The following is a 23106-nucleotide window of genomic DNA, read 5'->3' on the forward strand; positions in this document are numbered from 1 at the left end:
TTTGCTTATATCTACCAACTTGTACAAGACCATCCCAATGCTCCTTTATGCTGTTTTTGAGGGAGTTGAATATGAATATAACTGTAAAAGGCTGAAAATTTGACTCAAATCTTATTCCTTTCCTTTGAATGGATAACTCTTGTTTCACGTTAAGTAATTTCCAGAACCTAAATATAAAAACATTGACGAAATAGTTCTTATTCTGTAAATGTACTAAACTAATGCAGGGAAAAAATTGAAAATTGAAAAATCTTATTTATAAAATTTCTGCAATCCTATTTTATTCAACAACAGAAAATGTGTTAGTATTTCAGACCAGAAGATTGCAGGGTCAGCTGCAACAAAGCTCTGAATTACTGAGGGAATACCTATCTCCAGGACTAGGTGGCCAATATTGCGCACCACAACTTTAACAATATAAGACAACTTTAGAGGTTGAACGGTGTCTGAGTGGTCAAACGGAGTTCCACTGAAAATGCTGAAGCACTCAGCTTGTAATTATAGTCAAGATGTTATTATCCATCAATCATTTTAGAACTGGGAAATTATGCAAAATTGGTGCTCTTTGATCAGAAGGCCAGTAGAGTAGGTGAATACCTTTTTGAAATGTAATTTTATGAGGCAAAAATAAACCAAATCATTGTTAAAGAATGCTTTTAGGAAATGGTTTTTGTTTAAGAGTTAGGATAAGTCTGATCTTGGGACTACAGCTTTAACATTTTCGAAATAGATGGTGAAGATTCAGTGTAGCCTCTACTAAACAAAACCAACCTAAATTAACTACTCCGTATAGCTAACTAATCTTTAGGTCAAATTTTATTTCTGAATAGCTTTCCAGAGCTCACTATTTGAGTTTTAACAAAGAAGGTCATATTTCTTTGAAAAAATATATACAAGATATAAATAGCTAATACTGCACCACAGGTGATATAATATGCATGTGTTAAGTGCTAATCTCTGTTGTGATTCTCTGTACAATGGGATGGTGGGGGGGAGCCAGTATTTAATTGTAGCCACAAACAGTTTTGTCCAATTAAACGGTGCAGTTGATAGTGTGAGCAAATTTGTTATTCACAGATGTCTAATTCATTTCTGTAATTGCATGCTTCTTGGCCAGATGAGACCCCACGAGACAAAGTGAGAGACTTATTTAGGAAAGTAGGTGAACGACAAAGCGGCTGAGGAAATGAAAGAGCAAATTGTCTGCATATCTTGGAACTGGTTAATAACCGTTGGTAAACACCACAAAAGGTTGCATCATTTTTTATTATTTGTAAATGTGCTTGGAACCCAGCACCCGCATTAGTTGGTTCCATGGTTACTCCAGCTCTCGAAAATGTCAACTGCCTATATTCCTATTTATTAATGTCAGAAGCTCCCAGCTGGTTGCTTTGTGTGCTAGTGACTGTTCCTGATTCTTTCTGTGTGGTAAAATCAAAACCGTATTCTGCAGGTGAAATCCTGGCCAGTAAGAGAATTAGAAAGAAATGCGAGAAGGATTGCGTTTACATTAATTTATACAGTGCCGGGAAATGGAGGAGCTGAAAAACAGGGTCTGTGATGTGATAGTTAGCATTGGTGATCACATATCCCATGTTAAACTGAAATATTAAAATACCTTCATGCTTCAAGACCAAGTGACTTTGAGCTGCAGTAAGATCACAGTAGCTCTCTTCAGTTAAAAAGTTAAAAGTCAGGAAATACTGGAAAGAGGTTCACTGGTTAGACGTTAGCTGAGAAAACCAGGAAACTGTTTTAATTCTGCAAGAGCAACCATTCGCTCACAAAACACACAGTTACCACTTTCCAGTATAATTAGGGGTTCTGATTTTCGGTTTTACCGGTAAAAAAACGATAAAATCATTCCCGATACAAAAAATAACTAAAATCGTTGCTTATCCAATAAACACTGGAAAAAGCGTCATGGTGGGCCAACTGGGCATGTGTTGCTCCCTGCCTCTCCCTCTCCTCCGTGTTCACAGTTGTGTCTGATGAAATGTTTGGGAGGAGGGAGGCACCGTGCATGCATGAAGCCACAAATAAAATAAAATAAGAATAATTTGGTCACTCAATCCACAACGGTTTGTGGGACAAAATATACAGTCAATTCACTTTACAGTATATTCTGTGAAGCGCTTAGAGGCATCTCAAAGACGTGATAAGGCGCTATATCAAATGCAAGGATTATTATTATTATTATCTCTCCGTGCATTCTCAGCGCAGTAACAAAAGCCCCCAAAAAACAGGATTAATGAACACTCTAAAACTGCTAAAAATAAACCCCGAAAACCAGAAGTCCAAAGTATAATCCTGTGAAACGCTTTGGGACTTCCTCCTGATGTGAAAGGTGCAGAACCAAATATAAGGATTATTATTGTTATAGTCACACGCTCTGCTTAAACATTGCTGGCTAATATTGCACAAAAAAAAGCATAAGGGAATGTGAAAGAAATACATAATTTTGAAATACTCAGTAAATAATTATCCTGGGTAAGAAGTCTGTTTTGGCTTCTCACGTGTTGGCTCTGTTCACAAAGCAAGGGTTTAAGAACAGCGCAAGATTTGTTCGTGACGGGTAACCTGATTATTATATTATTATGGATGAAATGCTTGATAATCCTTTCCTCATCATTGCACCATAACAAAGAACAATTAGCTTATACCTGAAAAAAAAAGACCTTTGAGATTTCAAAAGCTAAAATCTGTTGTTAAAAAGATAGCACTGCATTCATACTAATTGTATCATACCACTGTAGGTAGCCTTCATTTCCCATAACATTCATAGCCCACCAGTGCATAATGAATACATCATTAAGAAACCAGATGGGAGTGAACAGGTTTTAAACAGCTATGTTGGTGCTTAATGATTTTTTATAAAATAATCCTGCTTGTCAAGGTCGGAGAACTTAATCTCCAGACACATGTAAAACTTATATTTGTTTAAAGTTTCTGCCCATTTAGGGCTGTTCTTTTGCAGTGGGCAAGTGGTAAGAGTTTATCCCTGGTGGTGAGGGCTTAGTGCCAGTAATGAACCGCTACATTTATCCCTGCTGTTCCTTCAGTTGCAGTATCATATCATTTATACACAAGCAAGCCGAGGAAATGGCTGGGCCAGGAGCAATATGCAGACTGCATAGAGACACTTTCAATGTTTTATAAACCTTCCCACACAAAATGCTGTACAGACAAACAGCTTAGCTCCTTACAACACACAGGATTGCAGCCGTGAACATAAGGAAATAGCATTTAAAATTACAGTATAATGTTAAGGTTACTTTTTCATTATCATTGCCAATTATAAACAGTTGTGAAAATTAGCCATGAAAATTCTGACCAGCCACTGCCTCTATTCCACCAAAATAGCTGCATCTGTAACATTTTACTGCCAGACAGGTACAATCATTGGATTACAATCATACCCCCAAGAAACAAAATCCCAGCCTTAATCAATTAGAACAAGATTTATTCTGTCAGTAAATTACAGGCGTTGGCTTGGAACATTTTACACAAAAGATAATGGGATGAAGTTGCTGTGTTTTATAATGTGTTCCTTGTGATAATTATCACAAAAAGCACGTTATGAAATGCCACAAATTACCCAGTTATATTTCTTCCCTTGCACCAGGTTTTCTGTGCCTCAGCATCTGAAACTTTGAGCTGGTACCATTTTGGTTTTGCTTGTTGTTCGAGCATTGTTGTAAAGCCTTCAAGTTCCATAACAGCCTTTGACACGCGGTAGCTGTGGGGAAGGAATTGCTTCTTTTCAATATTGTAAGTGCTATGGATTAAATTACTAAATGATTTTCTCACCTTCATGCTATAAGTCCCATGTTACACATAGCAAATCCCCTCCGTGGAACACAGAGCACCTTTAAGCATCTTTTCCTCTCCTACTTCTAAATTGGCTCTAGCTTGGGGCTCAGAATCTGCAGCTACATAGAGCAACAGCAGAGACTCATAGGATTGGCAGAGAGCACAGCACACACCCAAAACCTTGACTCGTTTTGTGCTGATATTCTGATTATTCAGAGCCTAACCTGAATGACAGATAAATTTCAAGGCTCTATGCTTACTCAAACAACAACAACTTGCACTTACATAGTGCCCTCCACGCAGGGTAGCGTCTCAGAACTCTTAACAGTGGTGAAGGTTGTCGTAAGCACCGTCGAGAGAGGGGGCAAGGTGGAGGGATTGGGGAAGAGTGTTACAGAATTTTGGAGCGTCGTGGCTGAAAGTGCGATCTCCAATGGTGAGGTGGAGTGATCGAGGGACGAGCAAGAGGCCGGTGCCAGTCGAGCGGAGGCGCCAATTGGTGGATTGGGAAGGGAGGAGGTCGGAAAGGTAGAGAGGTGTCAGAGAGTGAAGGGATTTGAATACAAGTGTGAGGATCTTGAAGATCTAAAGCCGTTCTGACACACATCTTGTACATTAAACGCTGGGTTCTGGTGGATGGAATATGGCAAATATTTATTTCTATAAACCTCAGCCATGTGGGCCACAGAAGTCCCAAAGTTAATTTAACCAAACCTGATTTTTTTTAAAAAAGCAACTGCTATACTTGTCCTATAGGATTTTGAGCTGATTAAATAATAAAAGAAAAATTGAACAAACGGTATAAAGATGGGGGCAAATAGTTACACCTCCGCCAGTATAAGCTGAAAATGTCATGATGCTATTACTTAGAGATGGCATTTTTGAGTGTATATGAACGGTTGTGGAAACTTTTATGAAAACTTTTTCTCACTTTCCTCACTAAGGTCAGATTTGCAAAGATACCAGTCCAAAATCCAGTGTTACACTGACAAAATTATTGAAATCATAGAAGAGGCACAAAAATGACTTGTTAATTTGTATTACATCCTTTCGCTGAATGCATCAGCTTTCTAACTCATTCTTGCCAGCAATATATTTTCAAAACCTTTACTTCTCAAATCTAAATTAAGATTTCACCCGTTTACAATTTTCTTTGAAATAAATTTTAAAAATTGTAAAAACAATCTCCTCATTTCCCTTCCCCTATCCAGAATCCCATCAAAAACGGATTGGAAATCGAATAGGACATCGCAATTCAAGGTCACCTAAGTCAGGTTCAGTGTCAAACAGTAGGGAGCTTATCTGGTTAAGCAATAAGACTCACAATGCCAGGGAAACAGCATCAGACTGCAAGACCCATGTCTTCCTGCCAATCACATCACAATAGATTTCACCTTCAGCATTAATCATCGTCTTTTTATTTAGTTATATAAAGTACTTAACAAAACTGTAAATTTCTAGTCCTCAGCAGTAAAATCACTTTCTTAGGCTGATTTCCTTAAGTTTATTACTTCCAAGAATGGCAACAGATAAGGTAGAATTCCTGAACATCTGACTAGATTTAGAAGCGATCACTTTTGGATTGCCTAATAGTCGCTTATGCACTTGTTGATTTGAGTTGGCTCTGATTTTAATCCCTTCCTAGTACTTTTTCTTCTTTATCATGTCCAACAGTTCCTTGAAATAAAATTGGTCATTCGCTTCAGTTGGAATTTGGCTGGCCACATTCACCTACAAATACACAGTCACCACACTTCACAGAAAAATCCTGGGAAGCACTTTGAGATGTCTCGACTATGTGATAAGGCGCTCTATCAAACGTATGGATTATTATCATTACTATTATATGTCCGTGTCATACATTATATGTACATGACGATATTATATGTCAACACTAATGTGTCCAGGACACTGTGAAAATGCGTTACAGCAGATTACTCTGGCGCGTACAAATAAAATGTTATAATTTATTTGTATGTGTCAATTATCAATTGCTCCTGTTTAGTGGGCTTTCAAGGACTTTTTTTACTGGTAAAGGATCACTGTTGAAAGTCAGCAGGGTAGCATCCATTCATTGTACCCAGAGTTGGCAACTGTATGCTGTTGGCGCTACCCAGCTGCCGTTACAGCAAAATCCATAGCCACAAACTTGCAAAAATCTTAACAGCCCAGTTGCAATAGCATGGGCCAAGCATTGGAAGATGGTAAGAACAATTAGCAGACAATAACCCTGTTGACAATTGGCGTGGAGTCTGCATCTTTCATGGAAGTGACATGGACTGTTAGCGAGCTCTTGCTTAGAAAAAGGGGAAAAAAATACCAATCAAACCACTGTCTTTTTAATGGTAAGATGAATGAGAAGACTTGAAAGCTTCATATAAGAATCGGCCTTCAACAGTTCAAAACATTCTGAGCTGTGATGGGCTCCTACGCTCAGGCCTATCTTTTGCCCCCTATAGAATAAGACAACAGAACTCCCACTAATCCTGTATTGAACTACTGAATCCATGTGGGAGTTTAAGCTGTTAAGTTATGTGGGAGCCAAAAGCGTGAGAAATCTGAATCTTGATTGTATTTCACCTCCCAAATAATACTTTTAACCGTATCCAGATATCTTAAAACTTTGTAGCAAGTTCATCTCTGAAGCTGTCACACGACACATAGCCTGAGAAACAAGCCTGCTGTGCAAATGTTGAGACAAATGTGGTGATTTACTACAAAGACTACATTTATAAGCTACAAGACACTTTATCAAAGCCATTGAACCATTATGCGAAAGAAAACGTGCAATATTATGTAGACCACCTGAAAATATGCAGACGCATTTCCCTTTCTTAAATGCTGGAAATGAAGAGCAAGTTGATTGGATTCTGAGAGGATGGGTTAACAGTTCAACTGTGATCCCCTCATTGAAACACACCCAATGCAACATTATAAACATTAACCTATCTGTTCTTTTCGATGTTGCTCAATAGCTTGTACATTTTCAACATACTATTTCATTCTCTGTTCTACCGTGGAATTTTCTTTTTATCCCCTTTCAACATTCTCCAATGTGCATACAAATGTTCCAGTCCCACTATACAGTAATATCAATGTTTTTACCAAGGTTTACTTCTTCAAATTGAGTTCAGCCTGCAAAGTTTTCCGGGTCAAGGCAATATGGTTCATGTTGCCACAATATAATGCCACCATTCCCTGCCTTGTTCGCTTGTTTGGTAGACAAGCTCCCTACCAGAAAGGTCACTGTATGGGTCTCCTGCTGTATGCACAAGAACTTGCTTGGGAACTCCTCAGCAAATCGAGTTTTGCAATATTGGCAGGGAGCCATTTTCTCCATGAATTCTGCACTACCCAGCTGTCGGGATTCTGCATACCATCAACACTCACATATACAAATGGTCAAAGCATTCAGAATAAAGTTGGGGAGCTAGAGGCACTAATTAAAATGGAAAGATAAAATGTCATAGCTTTGACAGAAAGTTGGCTTCCTTCAGACAGGGTGGGATTGGAACCAGATATTCTCAGTTACAGAATTTTCAAGACAGATTAAGAGAAGCAAAAGGAAAAGTGGTGGGTTTATTAATTAAGGATACGATCAGAGGAATAGAAAGAAAGGAATTATAGAAGATGAGGTTTAGGAAAAGTCCACCTGGATCAAGTTTAGAAGCATTTTAAAAGATTTTCAATAGTAATAGAGTTGTAAATAATAGAACACTTTAATCTTTGTAGGGTTGACTAGATGTGACAAGGAGAGGATGCAGTACTATATCTTCTTCTGGGTAAGAAGCAGGGCAGGGATGCCTTAAATGGTATATTTATCTATACTAATAAAGATGAAATGTCTGTGTGTCTGTCCGTCTGCCAAGAACGCAATAAACGATTGGTGTAGAGCCACCACATATGTATGGACTCCAACCCGCAGTCCTCCCAACCCGCAGTCCTCCCAACCAGGTACGGCTAGTTACCAATATCAAGGAACAAAGATCTCAGGGATCTAGGGGTGCAAATACAAAGATCTTCAAAGTGAAGATGTGGGTAGACCACTGGGGAGATGACATACAAAGATTCCAACTACCCTCTCTGTAACGCAGCATTTCAGTCAACTATCACCAATGCACACCAATGTGAATACATGTGGGCTGAAATTCTAGTCGGCTTTATACTTACTGTCTTTGGCAATGTGGGATCATAACCATAACTAACCAGAACCTCAGCCCAGTTGTTTCAGGATTCTTAGTCAACAGCAAAAAATCTAATTCTGTGAAATTTAAAATTTCAAAGATCCTAAATTAGATTCTTAGTTTGATATAGACTTTCTTGACCTTGGATGTCTGGATTACACTCCTCCAATATATTGAGGTGAATTCAGTTGTCCTATGCAGGTTGTGACACATCTGTCATTCTAATACCCTGAAGTACCATCTGCATATAATGTGGAAAAATGTCAACTGCAATGGGAAATTTATCTTTCAAATGGTTCATGATACTGTCTCAAAAGTATTTCCATGTCACTTTTTATTACAGCCAAAATAAGTAAATTTAAAGATCAGTTACATTACAGAAAGAAAACTTGGTTTCTGAATCAAGAAACACATTGGTTTTACTGAAAGATGGATCTGTTAAATGTCAGCTATCATTTTCCAATAATTAAACCTTAAATAAGACCACATTTTAATACAAAAAATTAAATACAGACAAAAGTAAAAATATTAAACATTATTGATTTTGGTTTACAGGCTATTTTACTAGCCATCTCTAACTTGGCTACTGCATTAAAGAGGAGCTTTTTAAAAGCATTTGACCTTATACACAGAATTCTCCTTTAAAGGAGGCACAGTTAAATTGAGCACACTATGCTAAGACATTGCCATACAAAAGCAATTTCTACAGTACAGTACATAGTAAAATAACTCTCTTTTTGGTTGCAGAACAAATGCATGATACTAACAATGATAAAAGTATTAACATATGGATGCCACACAACTGTTTGAATACATAACGAACCTGGGTTTCTTAAGAACTTAAAAAATAATTACATCCAAGAAACCAAAGTTCTTACACTTGGTCATTGTGTACATTATGTAAAATGAGAATAATGTCTGGGAACATAAAACCATCCCCTTTAAAGCCACTCCAAAGTAAACTGAGCTATTATTAAAAAAAATGTAGTTAGCATTTAAATATTATGTTTCACTCAGTACCTTAATCCTTGACTGGCCACAATGACATCACTGTCACAAAAAAGTAGTTTTTTCCATCTGTGTCTTCTCACAGTCTTCAGCAATCATGCAGAGGCTTGTCATTTACTAAAAGTCATGCCCTTTACGTTCATGTCAAACAAAATAATCATCTGAAGCTACATTACACAATGTAAAATGGCTAGCTCTCCAGGCACTGGCAGAATGGCAGGTGGGCCTAAAGAAAGTCTGTACTGCCTGTCATTGGAAAGCCTTCTGAAGTTGGTGCCCATGTAGTTACAAGGAAACAAAGCATGTCAGCCTGCCTTTGAGAACATCTTCTTGGCAGTGCGTCTGACAAATGCTGCATTTTGGCTGCAAAACATCGATGGCAAATCTTCACTTCACAGGAGCAGCATTGCTCTGATTACGAGAGACAACCCACTCCATGAAGACATCCCTGTAGAAGACACAAGATTTTAACCTCATTGCAATTACATTTAATCTGAATGAAACATTCCACAAATATTATTACAGAGCCTTAGGCATTATAGCACATATTTCAAAGCCAGTTAGATAATTAAACTCTATTCTTTTTTTCTCTCTCTGCCAATATATCTGGACCACAACACGAGAACGAAAAGGTCACTTGAGCAGTAGATTGAAATTAGATTTTAGTGATAACATGCATCTTAACCTTTTCAAAGCCAGGCCTGTGTGTTTTAATTTAATTAAAGCTTGAAAGAAACGTTTATGGTAGAGTTAAAATTAAAGTTCGAATGCACACCTGGTGATTTGCCTCTGGATTTACCACAATCACTTTCCCTGCATTAGAATTTCAAATCCATGAATACATATCAATACTATCTAGCAGAAATAACATCCCATCATGTTGGCACTTTTATAATTGCTCAATAAAATGGTCACGCATTGGTATGATTATGGTAACTCAACTGGCAAATAAGACCTAATCAGTAGTAATAAGATTGGAATTGCACTGTAAACACATCATGTATAATGTTTCAAAGTAGATCTCAGCTGTAACTGGGAATCTATGCTCAAAATAAACATCACAAACTGAAAAATAGTGATGCTGTTAAAACCAGAAATGGATGGCATTGATGCTGATTTTTATTTCTGTTTGTTGGCAATTGCAACATCCACATTTCCTATTCCACCACTGACTGAACATTATCAAACCTAATATTACATCCTATACATGGCGTAGAATGGGGCAGGCAGGAAATAACAAACTCTAAATGTGCAGCACGCTCCTACGCAGCAGGTACATCACTCGAAAGACATCAGGTTGATATTTGTAGAATTTGTCAACGATTTTTTCCGGATCTATTTACAATACGGCAACAGTGAAATGGCACAACGAACTAATGATCATGTTAAGACCAAGTCAGAATGAGAGACTTGTACACGGATACTCATCTGCAGTGTGACTCTGCATACACAATGTATTAGAAGCACAACATTATTTACTGTAAGTATTAAAGGATTTTAAAGGAGTTTTTTCTTAACATTTTCAAAATCTACCAGATTTACTTGTGCTAAGAAATGTGTCCTGCTATTCAGTGTCTCATCTGTGGAAATATCTGCAAATAATTTCATTTTTCAATGGTCCAGACCCATAACTTTCCATATTTTTAGAATTAAGAATCCATTCCTCTGAACCAATCTTTTTTATTATTTCTTTTATACACACACTCACGCAATATGTTCTGGCTTTCATTAATGAGAAACATTAGTCTTTACATTCAGAAGATGCAGTGTATATATGTTTTTCTACATTACAGGCCCTGATGGGATAATCAGTACTTGATCGGTTTTAAACTGACAGTGATTGATGGTTGAAATTACAAGTACTAAAACGAAATCGGCACATTAAGATCGCTCTGCATCTTAATGTGTTCTAAGACAATGGAAAAGTATTGCCGAGCCCATCTCTGCCTTTAAAATGGGTTTCCATCAGACAAAACTTGAATTGCATGAGCTACCACTGCCTTTAAAGACTTTGTGAATTAGAGATTTTTAGTTGAAAATATGCTGCACGCTTGCTTTGATATTTTCGTTTTGTTTCTGTCAGTTAAGTGTGGCTTGAAAAATATAGTCTTTATTTAATCTGAATGTAATTGATCTGGTAAAACAGGTATATGTGAAATATTACCTGCAGTGGTTAACTACACACCCGCTGCTACAGTATTCATTATCCCACTCCACACTCTGGATTGGTGGATTTGTGCAGCCAGTCCTCATGCATCGTATTGGAGTGGTAGCACCCACAGGAGCTGGTAGGGGAGAGGTGATGACAGGCTGGACTTCGGGTAGAGACGGTGAAAAGGTCTGGAAGTAGTTAAAAACTATTTAAATATGTGAATCTTTTCTAATTTTAATCCAAATGTTTTAAATGGTCCTGTTGTGGACGGCAAATAGCCTGAGAACTTTCATCTCTCTCTCCAGTGGTCAACAAGATGTGAATGTAATAGAAGGAGTATCAATAGCCGACAATGAATAATGATACCAGCTCTTCATGCAGTGAATAGCTAGGGGTCCCAAGAAGGTGTTTTCTGCCTTAATAGCATGTCTTGATGCACCAAATGTAAAGCTGCTCCCCACTCCAGCCTCCTGGTAAGCAGAGTGTACACACAATGGTTTTGAATACTGCCTAAGGTCAAGCATTAAACCTTATGCAAAGTAACAGAACTCGCACTCATTCTTTTCAAGGGAGTGATTGACCTACGGATACAGGAATGAAGAAAATTATACTTACTTTGGCTTCCAACAGACAAGAACTAGCAAGGATTGCATACAAATTAGAGAGCCAAAGCACTCCTCAACAAAAGAGGGGTCATTTTAGGCACTGCCGTCTCAAAAAAAGCATTATTTTCTGAGAGCATGTCCTTGTAAATTCAACACAATAATTGGTAATTACAATTCAAATAAAAAATTAGCAAAGGCACCATTTGAATGTTTTAATACCAGAAATTAATTGGATTGACAGTATGAGGTTCAACTAATCTACCCTGCCTTTGTATTTTCACAGAGCAGTGTTTGAAATGGAAAACTGAGCAAAGTGACACTTTTTGAATCACAATCCACGTTATCTTCACAGTACGCAACATAAACACAAAAGGACTGAGCAAAGGCAAAACACACATACAAAAATATATCTCTGCCTCTCCCATTTATCTAAAGTACACTACCACAATGCCATGTTCCCATGGAAACAAACAGATAACCTGTATTGAAAAGAAAACAATGATAGATTACATGTACATGCAATGTCATATCCAATTAACTCAAATTGACTGTGTACTGCATTATGCGGCTTCCCCTACAGCAGATCAATAAATATAAGCTAAATCCAACAAAGTTCTCAATTTTTTTCCCAGCCCAGCGTACTAAGTCCAAGACAGATCATGCTACTCTGATCCGAACACTGCTGCTAAGGGGGCAGGTGGTGAATAGACACCATTCAAACTTGGCCTATTCAGTCCAAACTACTCTAACACTCCATTCATGCATAGCAAAACACCATCTGGTCCTATTTTCCCTCCAGCAATCACAGCTGACCAAAAACGATGATAACAGCTGTTACAAAACAAAAGCCAAACAAAGGGGCAGGAAAGGTTATACTCCAGTCCAGTCCTGAAAAATAGTCCATGAAGTGGTAATGGAAAGACGCCTTTCAAATGCTTAAAGACTATTCAATGGAGCAGGCAGAAGACACTGGTTAAACCTGAGATATTTAATCCATCTGTCTCGGAATACTGCACACATCAATGGGTCAGGTGATAATGGTTGACTGAAATTATGCTGCTTACAGTCTTCGAGGCAGTTGTACTCTAACTTGGTGATTAATGACATGGTGCCAACTATAATTAAAACTTTTTGTGTTCTTTCAACTTATGTCAATGCTGATTTAATGGGAACTGAACTTGTTTTGTGCCGGAATGATGATACTGCTCTCTGCAAACATGGGAAGGGGCCTACTATGCTCTCTCACTGGACTCGATGAAAACAAATGGGATCATTTAAGCCTCAATGAGTTAAAAAACAGTGAAGCTCATCAAATGTTTTTTACGATTTTTAACATAGCTATTTGCACAATGAATAGGTAATGAAGGGATCTTTTTTTCCATGCGGGTGAGGTATCACATCATATTTTTTCTTTGGAGTTAATTTCCCTAGGGTAGAATAATTCACATCAACTTTAATTTCTGAAACAGGCCGAAAAATAAAATATGATCACAGCACTCGTGTCAAAAACATATTTATACACAATGGTAAATTGTCAAAAAAGAACATCTTTATATTGTAAAACTGCTAAACTCGTATCAATTTTCTGATGCTAAAAGAGATGCTAATTGGACAAGAACATTTCCATACAGCAAGCTTTGTCCTTTCCAGTGTAATTTATTCTCAGCAGTGAGTTTAAGAATTTAATCAGATACACACTACCACGTTATTAAATATTTGTACACAAGGATCAAAAGCACAGAACAGTTGCGCAGCAAAGGAGAAACCTGTGTTTCTTTATCAATGAGACGTGTAATCCAGTCTCTATACAATACCTGCTATTTCCTGAGTGCTCATTATTTTAATTTCTGTTTGCATCTAGTAGCTGGTAGCTATGGACACATACTCTAGCATGTACCCCAGTGTGTATTGGGATTCCAGTCATGCATGACACTTGCTGTTTTTAATTTTCATTTTATCATCAGCAGTTTAAGGTTGTTGCCAGTGCTAATTTGCAATTTTAACCAGACTTCTTCACTATAGCTTCTGACAGGACAGATGCTGTAATTAATCACTGGAGACAGCTGGGGACGGCAGCCATGCTGTTCCAGAAAACATTACTACTGCAGCGTTATTTTTGAAGCACTTGGATGAGAAATGAAATAACGTGAACTGCTAATTCCATCTGTGTGCTCACAAAGGTGCTCAGTATATTTTTTTTCTCAACGCTCGTAGCACAAAATTCCTGATACATCTCCTGGTGAGGAATATTACTTGTGTTAAGGATTCCTAATACAACCCAACACAATCCAATCCAGAAGTAGTTCAACGAATGTTATTTCTTTTAGCACACAACGCAGCCTTTGAACTCAGATTCTTTACAGTACATCACTGTGCAGGCTGGGCAGAGTAATTCTCAGTTTTGAGAGCAAATTTTGATTACAGAACACTGCATTAGGATGCTCTGTGGAATGACCACAGCAGTGCAATGGAGAATGTTCTGAAAAGAATGAATTCGGTTGGTAGAGCTCAATGAAAAAAAGGTGGACAGTTGTAATTTCAAGTGGTCAAAGAACATACAGTAGTTTACTACGTAACATACTTCTCTATTCTGCACCACACTTTTCCTGAGGATTCAATTTGGCTCGAGTTCCACGTCCCAAACAAACTACTGTATTGAATTGATGCCAAGGGCTGTAGTATGAAACTGCTTTTCAATTTTTGTTGAAGATAAAAACACCTCATCAATAAATGTTCTTGGGCAATTCATTTGATGGCCATTAAGAGTTTTAATGTTCTCCACAAGTCAGTCACCCAACCTGCTCTTTAATAACATTTAAAATGCAACCAGCATGCAAAGTTATCCTCAGTCCTTGGTCAGAGTGATTAACAGCAGAGAATGTGAATCCAGATTCCAGTTTCAATTGCTCTACCAACTCTTTAACAGGGCACAAAGTAATTCAAGTCAAATTCTAACTTAAAACATAAAAACATGTCAGTGTTTGCACCTCCACGATTCAGACCATCCTAATCCCAAATCCTTGCTCTTTCCCCTCCGTCTTCTGTGTGTTCTGTCTAATTCTTTTCTGAATGCCTTTGTATTCACTTAATTGTTCTATTTAACAATTGCAGGACTAAATACTGTAAAACAAATGTGTTTCACCAAACTTGTTAGTGGGATGTAGCTGCAGGTGGAAGGTGATTTGGGAAAAATAGCATCTAATTTGCACAATATTTCTTAGCAGGATTTCTTAGAATTTGCATCACTAAGACTAATAAGGAAGCGAAGTACAGCTAATGTAGAATTTTTAGATAAATGCACTATGTTAATTAAATATCCCTCATGGTTGTTTAAAAGATATTGCTGTGTGCAAATTGGCTGCCTCGTTTGCCTACAAATGCACAATCACTACACTTCACAGTAAAATCTTGTGAAGCGCTTTGAGACATCTCAAGGACATGTTAAGCCACTATACCAAATGCAAGGATTATTATTAATAGTTCTAAAATTATATTAAATATGACTGCACTCATGTACCACTCATTTCTTTAACGTTGCGACTTTTATTTAACCAAATGGCTAAATTATTGTTGCACAGTTTCTTCAAAGAACTAGATTACAAAGAAAGATGAAGGAGATATCATCGCTGTACAAAATGTGTTTTATACAGAGGGCAGAAGAGAACTAAATATCTGTTACACATTGACATCGATAACTCTATTGAATGTGCAATGATTTTTTGGTGGGGTAGTGGGAGGAGGAAGTCTACATTGGGATCATCCTTTGTCAAGTCACTGCAGAATATTGTGGAGTAAAAATGTTTTTTTAGATAATTAATACACCAGATTTACCAACATTACGCAGTTCCCAGTCATCACCCTTGACTGTCGATATTATCTGTGCCTGGATTAGGTCAAGTGTGGCTGAGGAAGTTTCCTAATTAGAATAGTTACTGACCTGCGGCAATATTTGGGTCTGGGCCTGGGTTTGTAGTGGAGATTGCTGTTGTTGCTGAGCTGGCTGTGGACTTGACCGGGTGGGGATTGGCGAAGTGATCTGCGTGGCCACCACCGACTGCGTTGGGACAGGGGAATGCTGAGGTGGCGAGTGCTGAGGTGGGGGTTGCTGCTGCTGCTGTTGCTGTTGCAGTATTTGCTGTTTTTGCATGTGTTGCAGCTGCATTTGCTGTAACTGCTGTTGGATCTGCTGCTGCTGGAGCTGCTGCTGGAGCTGTTGCTGCATGTGTTGTTGCATCTGCTGCTGCATCTGCTGCTGTTGCTGCATTTGGTGCTGTTGCTGCATGTGGTGCTGCTGCTGCTGGATTTGGTGCTGTTGCTGGATCTGCTGGTGTTGCATCTGCTGCTGCATTTGCTGCTGCATCTGATGCTGCTGGAAGTGCTGCAACTGCTGCTGCTGCATCTGCTGCATGTGATGTTGCTGCGGCTGCAGCGGAGGGCTGAGCTGGGGCGAAGGTGGAGTGGGCACCATGTTCGACGACATGCTGGCCGCCATGTTAACTGACGACACCAGTTGATTGGCTTGCAAGGGCATCCTCAGCGGCTTGGGGGCTATTGCCCTCGGCAGTGTCTGTTGAAGAGACTGGGCCGAGGCCGAGGTGGGTCCATGCTGAGAAAGCGGGGAATTCATAAGGAGGGACGACGAAAGACTGGTCGACGCCAAAGTCTGTTGAACAGAACGCATGGTCTGAGCTTCGGCAGATTCGGCTGCAGCCTAGGGAGAGAATGCAATATAGCAACATGAGGTCAGGTAACACAACGCAATTAACATTTGCGTCGTGGCATTTCACTTTGGGAGGATGTCTCAAATCGCCTCACACTGGAGGCTGGATACCCGAGCTGGAGTTTGGATACCCAGGGAGATGGGGAGAGGAATGATGACCGAAAGCGCGGTTCAAAGAAGTACGTTTCGAGATGTGCCTCAAAAGATGGAAGTCAGGGAGGGAGCAAGTCAGAAAGACTGCGGGGATGAAGTTCCAGAGAGCAGAGACATATCAGTTGAAAGCCTATTCACCAAGAGTGGGACAGAACACAATACAAATTAATAATACAATAAGACTCATAAAGAACCTTTACGATAGAGGGTATTCGGTAGATAATGATCACGGTTATGAAAGGTGATAACTATACCATCAATTGCAAGTACCAGCTCACCGCTAGATTTAGATTTTCTTTTAAAAAAAAGCATTGCTATTTTCAAAATGAAATTATATTTTCTCAGCTTCTCAATGTACTTTGGTGCAAATGCACAGACTGGACTGTTCTGGGCTGTTGTCAATCTGGACTCATTTGTATTTGTAAGTGATTTGCTATGTACCAATCACAGAAAGCCATGTACTCATCACATGTCAAATGTTGGCTTTCCATCTCCCAAGCTTTGCTTCAGTCTTTCCCAGGTAGATAGATACAGCAGCTCTTTAAAAGTGAGGCATTAAACAAAATAAGGTTACCTTTCCCTTTAATAACAATAATAATCCTTGCATTTGATATAGCCCTTATCATGCCTTCGAAACGTCTTAAAGCGCTTCACAGAATATACTGTAAAGTGAATTGACTGAATATTTTGTGGGCGAAACAAGAATAATACAGGAGAAAGTACAAATATACACCTCCTTCTGATCCTTTTGCTAGTTTTACATTTTAAGTGAATTAAAGGGAAAGGGCATTGAATCTTCCCTTTATTTATATATTTTTTTCCGACACTGCCCCCAGGGTATTCCTGTACTTAAACTGACATTTCACACTTATTTCAGTATTGCTATGATGCCATTGGTGCTTAGAGGGTGATGATCAGGTGAATCAGTTTGGATGTGCCAGAGAGACTGTTGTTAGGATTCTGTTGGTTTAGTATGTTTATTCGGGTAAGAAAAAAAAACTCGACTTCCCATACGATAAAGAGCAGTGATAAAAATCAGATAATACTATCAATTGCACACCAAGAAAAATAAGCATGTATAAAGCTGCTAACTACGATATTAATCAATCCCTGTCAAAACAGATTTTCTAATACAGACTACTGCACATTGGATTCAGCCCAGTCTTGAAAAATATAAAATGCGTAATGAGATGAAAGAAAAACAGTTTCATATGATACATGGTTTGAATTCCTATTAATGAGGCTTACTTTTGTCAGTCAAAACGTATCTCACAGTTAGAAGATACGGAATGGGGATTGATAAGGTGCTGTTTGCATTCAGTACGACAACAGTCAGTTACACTGATCTGTGCAGAAGGTAGAAGTACAACATAGAACAGCAACCACATTTCATTCAGTCCTCATTAAATATTAATTTATACCAGAAGTACACAACAACTTGTATTTGTAAAGAACTGGTCATGCAGAATAGCATCTCGGAGTGCTGCACAGTGGTGGGGTTGGACTCTGAACAAGCAAAAGGGGGAGGTGACCATAGGCTCAGTCCAAGAGATGGGTCTTCAGGTGGGATTTAAAGAGAAGACTGATGAACCAAAGAGCCTTCTTCATCCATCACATTTGTGAAACACAGAACTCAGCACAACTGTACAAACTGCATTCAGTATATTCCTACCTTTGAAACGAGGCTGGCTCTGTAAGCAGCAAGAGCTTTTAGGTATTCTTTTTTGGCAGCTTCAGTTTTCCTTTTGTAGACCTAGATAAAAATAGAGATTTCTCATTTGTTGAACTGCAATGCACTGCAATCAAACCAAGTATAATAATAATCCTTGCATTTCATATAGCAACTTTCACATTAGGAGGACGTCTCAAAGAGCTTCACAGGATTTAGTGTAGTGACTGTGTATTTTGTAGGTGAAATACCTACAAATACCTAGGCTCATCAAAATCTATGTTAGCAAAAGAGAGCTATTCAGTTCAAGGTTTGTCACTGCATTGGCCAGTGTTACCTGCTTTTGCTCCTCTCCCAGACTGTCCCACATGGATGCCACAATTTTGGAAACTTCTCCAAATGTAGCATTTGGGTTTTGTCCTTTAATGGCAGCTTGAGTGTCCCTGAAGAACAGCGCATAGGCTGACACTGGCTTCTGGGGCTCGTTGGGATCTTTCTTCTTCTTTTTCTTTGGCGTCTTCGGTTTTTTCCCCGAATCTCCTGCAGCTCGTTTTTCAACACTTACCTGAGACAAAAATCAAAATATATATATTATGTGTATAGTTGGTTACAACAAGTGCTCACTTCAAGGGGATTAAAAATCAAGAGACTGGATGGAGCACATTCTTTACATAAATGGTGTTGAAAAGTCATCATTCATTGAGGAGTCTAAGATCATTAAGAACATGGATAAAATTGAAAGAACAAACATTTCTACAGTTATTCTTAGCTGAATCAAATATGACAATGCATCAAATGTCTTTAAGCATTAAACGCACAGTATACTTTTGCATTATAAAGGATTTAGCAGCAGCAGATCAAAGCTCTAGGCAATCAAATATATAGCTGTCTTTTCGTGATCTGGATTAGCTAAATTGCTTTAAAACAATCTCTAAAGTGCTTGACAGAATAAAGGCATATCAAGGCAGATTAGTTAATCAAATATCGCTCCCTCAAAGTAAACAAAAAATTACAATTATCTCGTAAAAATGAGCAGTGACATTTTGATGGAACTGTTCATTTACTTTTTCCTCAGAACTGACCAAGAGAGATTTGGAATTTGTTGACCTTGAAATTTAGTTGATCTGCACTAAACCCTTACCAGTTCTGAAAATGGATCAAGTCGAAAAACAGAAAAATAAACATCCCTTATTTAGCAACCTGCAATACATTTATCTTTTTAATAGGCAGAACAGCGCGGCTCAGAGGAAGAACAAGCACCATCAAATATTATGACAAGGACGTCAACCGCAACTGTTATCGTTTAAACATAAATACATGACAAGAACTGAAAGAAAATTAGTGTTACAATGACTGTAAGCAAACAAACATACCCTGTTGAATTCCTCAGGATCATCGTCATTTACAGAGCTGGAAGGAGATGGGGTAGCGGACTTGCTAGCAGGGGGTGAGGGTGAACTGTGTGGCATGTTAGCACCTCCTAAAGTCAACCCCAGCTGTGCACTCAGCTGGGATTGATTAATAGTGGTCAGCTGACTGTGTTGCATCCTTCCTGTTTGATTAACATCGGTCATGTGAACCACAGACCTCATGCCCATGGTAGGATCATGGTGGTACTGGGAAACTTGCGTCTGACCCAGGTCCTGCGTTAGAACAAGAATAAAACACGATTCAAGAATAGAAGGTGAACTGGCACACGCCTTAAGGAAGCGGGATTAGAACATCCCTTTCTACCATTAGATACAGATGATATGTCAAGCCCAGCAACGAGAGAAGATGGGCATCTCCACAAACAAAGCTGAGTTAATAATGACCAGCCTCAGAAGTGGTCATCCCTCTCATGCATTACCGCTGGACCCAAGATGTTCTGGTATTAAAACTGCATCTTTAACTGGTACACTCAGGGTATACAAAAGTAAAGCTGGTTGATTACCAAGTAAGTGACATAAACATTTGTTAGTCAGGTCTGCCTTATCAATGGAGATATTTGTAACATGACATAGCTAGCTGCAGTGTAGTCTGTCTATGACAATTATAGCACTAACAAATCAGGTTAAACCACTTTGGTTTATCTTTTTATCACCAAGTGCAGCCATTTTAATTCCAAATGAATAGGGTTCGATGTGTTAGCATGTATCCTTCCATCTCGAAGAGCTCACTTTCAATGATACACGGATGATGGGATGAAAGTTTCCTCTCTCTCTCTGTCTGCCACTAAGTAATCTCCCACTAGTTCAAATGTGTGTAAACCATATCACAAAAACTGTCAGAATTAATTGGAACTGAACTAGTTACTCAATCAAAGAGACCATCAAAGAGGTTGAAGATACTAATACAAGAAAAGCATTTTTATGAGGTTGGATGAATGACAATTGCAAAAGGATTTGTAAATCGCAAGTCTGGAGCTTCTTTGGCTGCAAATTGGTTTGCGAATCTTAAAATTACAACAACAACAAATTACATTTGTATAGCGCCTTTCACATTGTTGTTAGACACGACATGAAAGGCGCTATACAAATTAGACTCTGATGTATGGAAAAACTGGAAAATATTCCATTCCCTAAGCCCAGCTTTCAATGTTGAGTTCAAATAATGACCAAAATTCAAGCCTAAAACAAATTCACCTCACTTTGTAATCCAAGCATGGGTGAGGAACGCTATATAAATGTATCACCATAGGCTCTAGCACAATAGAGCAACTGGCCTACAGTTCATTTACTTTTACCCATATCTATATTTCTATTCTTTGTGAGCAAAAGATTTTCCTTTAATGGGCTATTAAATCTTTGAATCCCAATATAGCCTTCTGGCAGAAATTACAGTGAGAGATTGAAAAACCCAACACTCTGATTAAGGGACATTCACTATCAGTCAGTTTATATTGTTTTCGGTTGATTTTTGTATAACTGGAAACAATGGGATTTAATAGCTCCACAATTGTGCTCCTTTATTATGCTGCTTTCTTATAATAGCACAGCCTTGTAAATCGACCTTTTTGTCTGATAATGAGATGCATGCTGTAGTGAATGTCCCATAACATCAAACAGCATTAAATGAAACATGGAAATATGGGGAGTCAAGATGCAATAGCCTCATCATAGAGATTGTGTTAGAACTGAAAGCTTTGTAGTGAGGGTGCTTATGTTATAACAATTGATTCATACACTGTTAAACTTCAACAATGGGAACTACAAATACACTCAGATACAAACCATTGTCTAAATGAACGATATTGTGAGGAAAAGTCTTTATTGCTATCTGCACCAGCTAAATGTTATTAAAAAAGTGTTGACAGAAACGAGAAAAATAATGCTCTGCAGCCATTGAAATAGCTCACGTCATGTTTGTGTGGCAAAACAAACTGACAGGCACAACAAATTACAGGCCAGTTCTTCGGATTAAACACAAAAGGTGCCACAAATTTAAAAAAATGTAACCAAAGCAACCCTTGCAAAATGTGAAAGCTGACACAAAAATGATTCAGGAACTTATCAATCGGGTTCCTGGTTCCATTTTTATTTTGCCGGGGGGGGGGGGAATTAAATATCAACAGAGGAAACAAATGCAATTTTTTTTAAAAGGATAAAATTAGCTCTAATTATAACCCATTCTGAAGAGCAGGGAGATAATCACTGTCTTGGTAAATTTCCATCTCTTCTTCATAATTTAAAACCTCCTGTTCCTTAACTCCTACACCAAAGGCATTTTGTTTTACTTCATGTCCTCTGGCCACCGATGACTGTGCACCATGTTTATTTTTATCGTAGATACTCATTTATTTAAACGTCAAATTTACAGAAACTTTCTCAATTATTGCCTGCTGAATCACATTGGGTTTCCAACAGGCCATTGTGTTTCATTTGTAAAGTTATTTTGCTATAATGGAAAATTCCATAGGTAAAGTAATGTCTTTTGTAAAGAGGAAATCAACAGCTGTGGAGTGAACATTTTGTCCAAAAGAACCAAACGTTCCAGACATTAAGCATTTTAATGTTCCATAAAAGTGTTATTTCACTCGCAGCTCAGGAAAACAAGATTGTTAATTCACACAATTGATTAAAAATGTGAATTTGTTTGGAGGTGCCTGCAATGTTCTCAAAATGAAGGCTGAAAAATTACTTCTTGTACCACTCAAAGTTAAATTGTACGAGAAATCACAAAAGAAAGTCATTAAATATGATTGTTTGCAATGTAGTAAAGTATACAGACAAATGCTTCCCCCAGATCAATTTTTGCAAAACATTTAAAAAAAAATGTAATTCAACATTGAGGAATGGGATTGTCATAAAGGTATAATTAGATTCCAATACGTTTCCTACACAATGGTCCTTTGTAACTATTAGATGCATCAATTCATACTTGCAAAGATTGCAACTGTGCATTTGGAGAGAAAATACAGCAATTTCAGCAGGACTTTGTTTTAAATAAGGATCCTGAATGGAAAATGGGGTCCCTTCCAAGTACCGGAAATCCGTCCAATGTCACAACCAACTTTCTGGGTGGTGTATTCGTGGCTACAAGGAGGAATCCCCATTTGCGACTCAGAATAATCAGAATTCCTGTTTGAAATCTCCGTCTACTCTTGCCTGTAAATGCAAATGGGTACAAATTCCATTCAGCGTTACCAGGCTCCGAACCCATTTTAAAACCCCAACATCACCAAAGATCACCAACTTCTTTTTTAGCCCAGTTATCGTTTCGAATCTCAGCTGAATCTTGTCACTTAAAAGGAATACAAACTCATAAATAAACAATGAACTGGGATAATTCCAGTAGGTGTGGATAGGAGCTGGTACTCTGAA

The 23106-nt window shown here is 38.3% G+C and overlaps 1 protein-coding gene across 1 annotated transcript in view; it reads right to left on the minus strand.

The window, feature by feature from the left end:
• Positions 1 to 9392: 9392 nt before the first annotated feature.
• The window catches only part of tox3 (TOX high mobility group box family member 3), a 63666-nt gene continuing 49952 nt past the window's right edge, over positions 9393 to 23106 (minus strand). Inside the window, exons 4-9 of the mRNA XM_007889447.2 lie at positions 19678 to 19947; positions 18642 to 18869; positions 18308 to 18388; positions 15700 to 16473; positions 11170 to 11345; positions 9393 to 9453 (exon numbers count right to left, since the gene is read on the minus strand). Of these exons, the coding sequence (XP_007887638.1) occupies positions 9393 to 9453; positions 11170 to 11345; positions 15700 to 16473; positions 18308 to 18388; positions 18642 to 18869; positions 19678 to 19947 (1590 nt within the window). The remainder of the gene's footprint in view (positions 9454 to 11169; positions 11346 to 15699; positions 16474 to 18307; positions 18389 to 18641; positions 18870 to 19677; positions 19948 to 23106) is intronic.

Source organism: Callorhinchus milii, unplaced genomic scaffold (assembly GCF_018977255.1).
Source record: "Callorhinchus milii isolate IMCB2004 unplaced genomic scaffold, IMCB_Cmil_1.0 Scaffold14, whole genome shotgun sequence".
Classification (NCBI taxonomy): Eukaryota; Metazoa; Chordata; class Chondrichthyes; order Chimaeriformes; family Callorhinchidae; genus Callorhinchus; species Callorhinchus milii.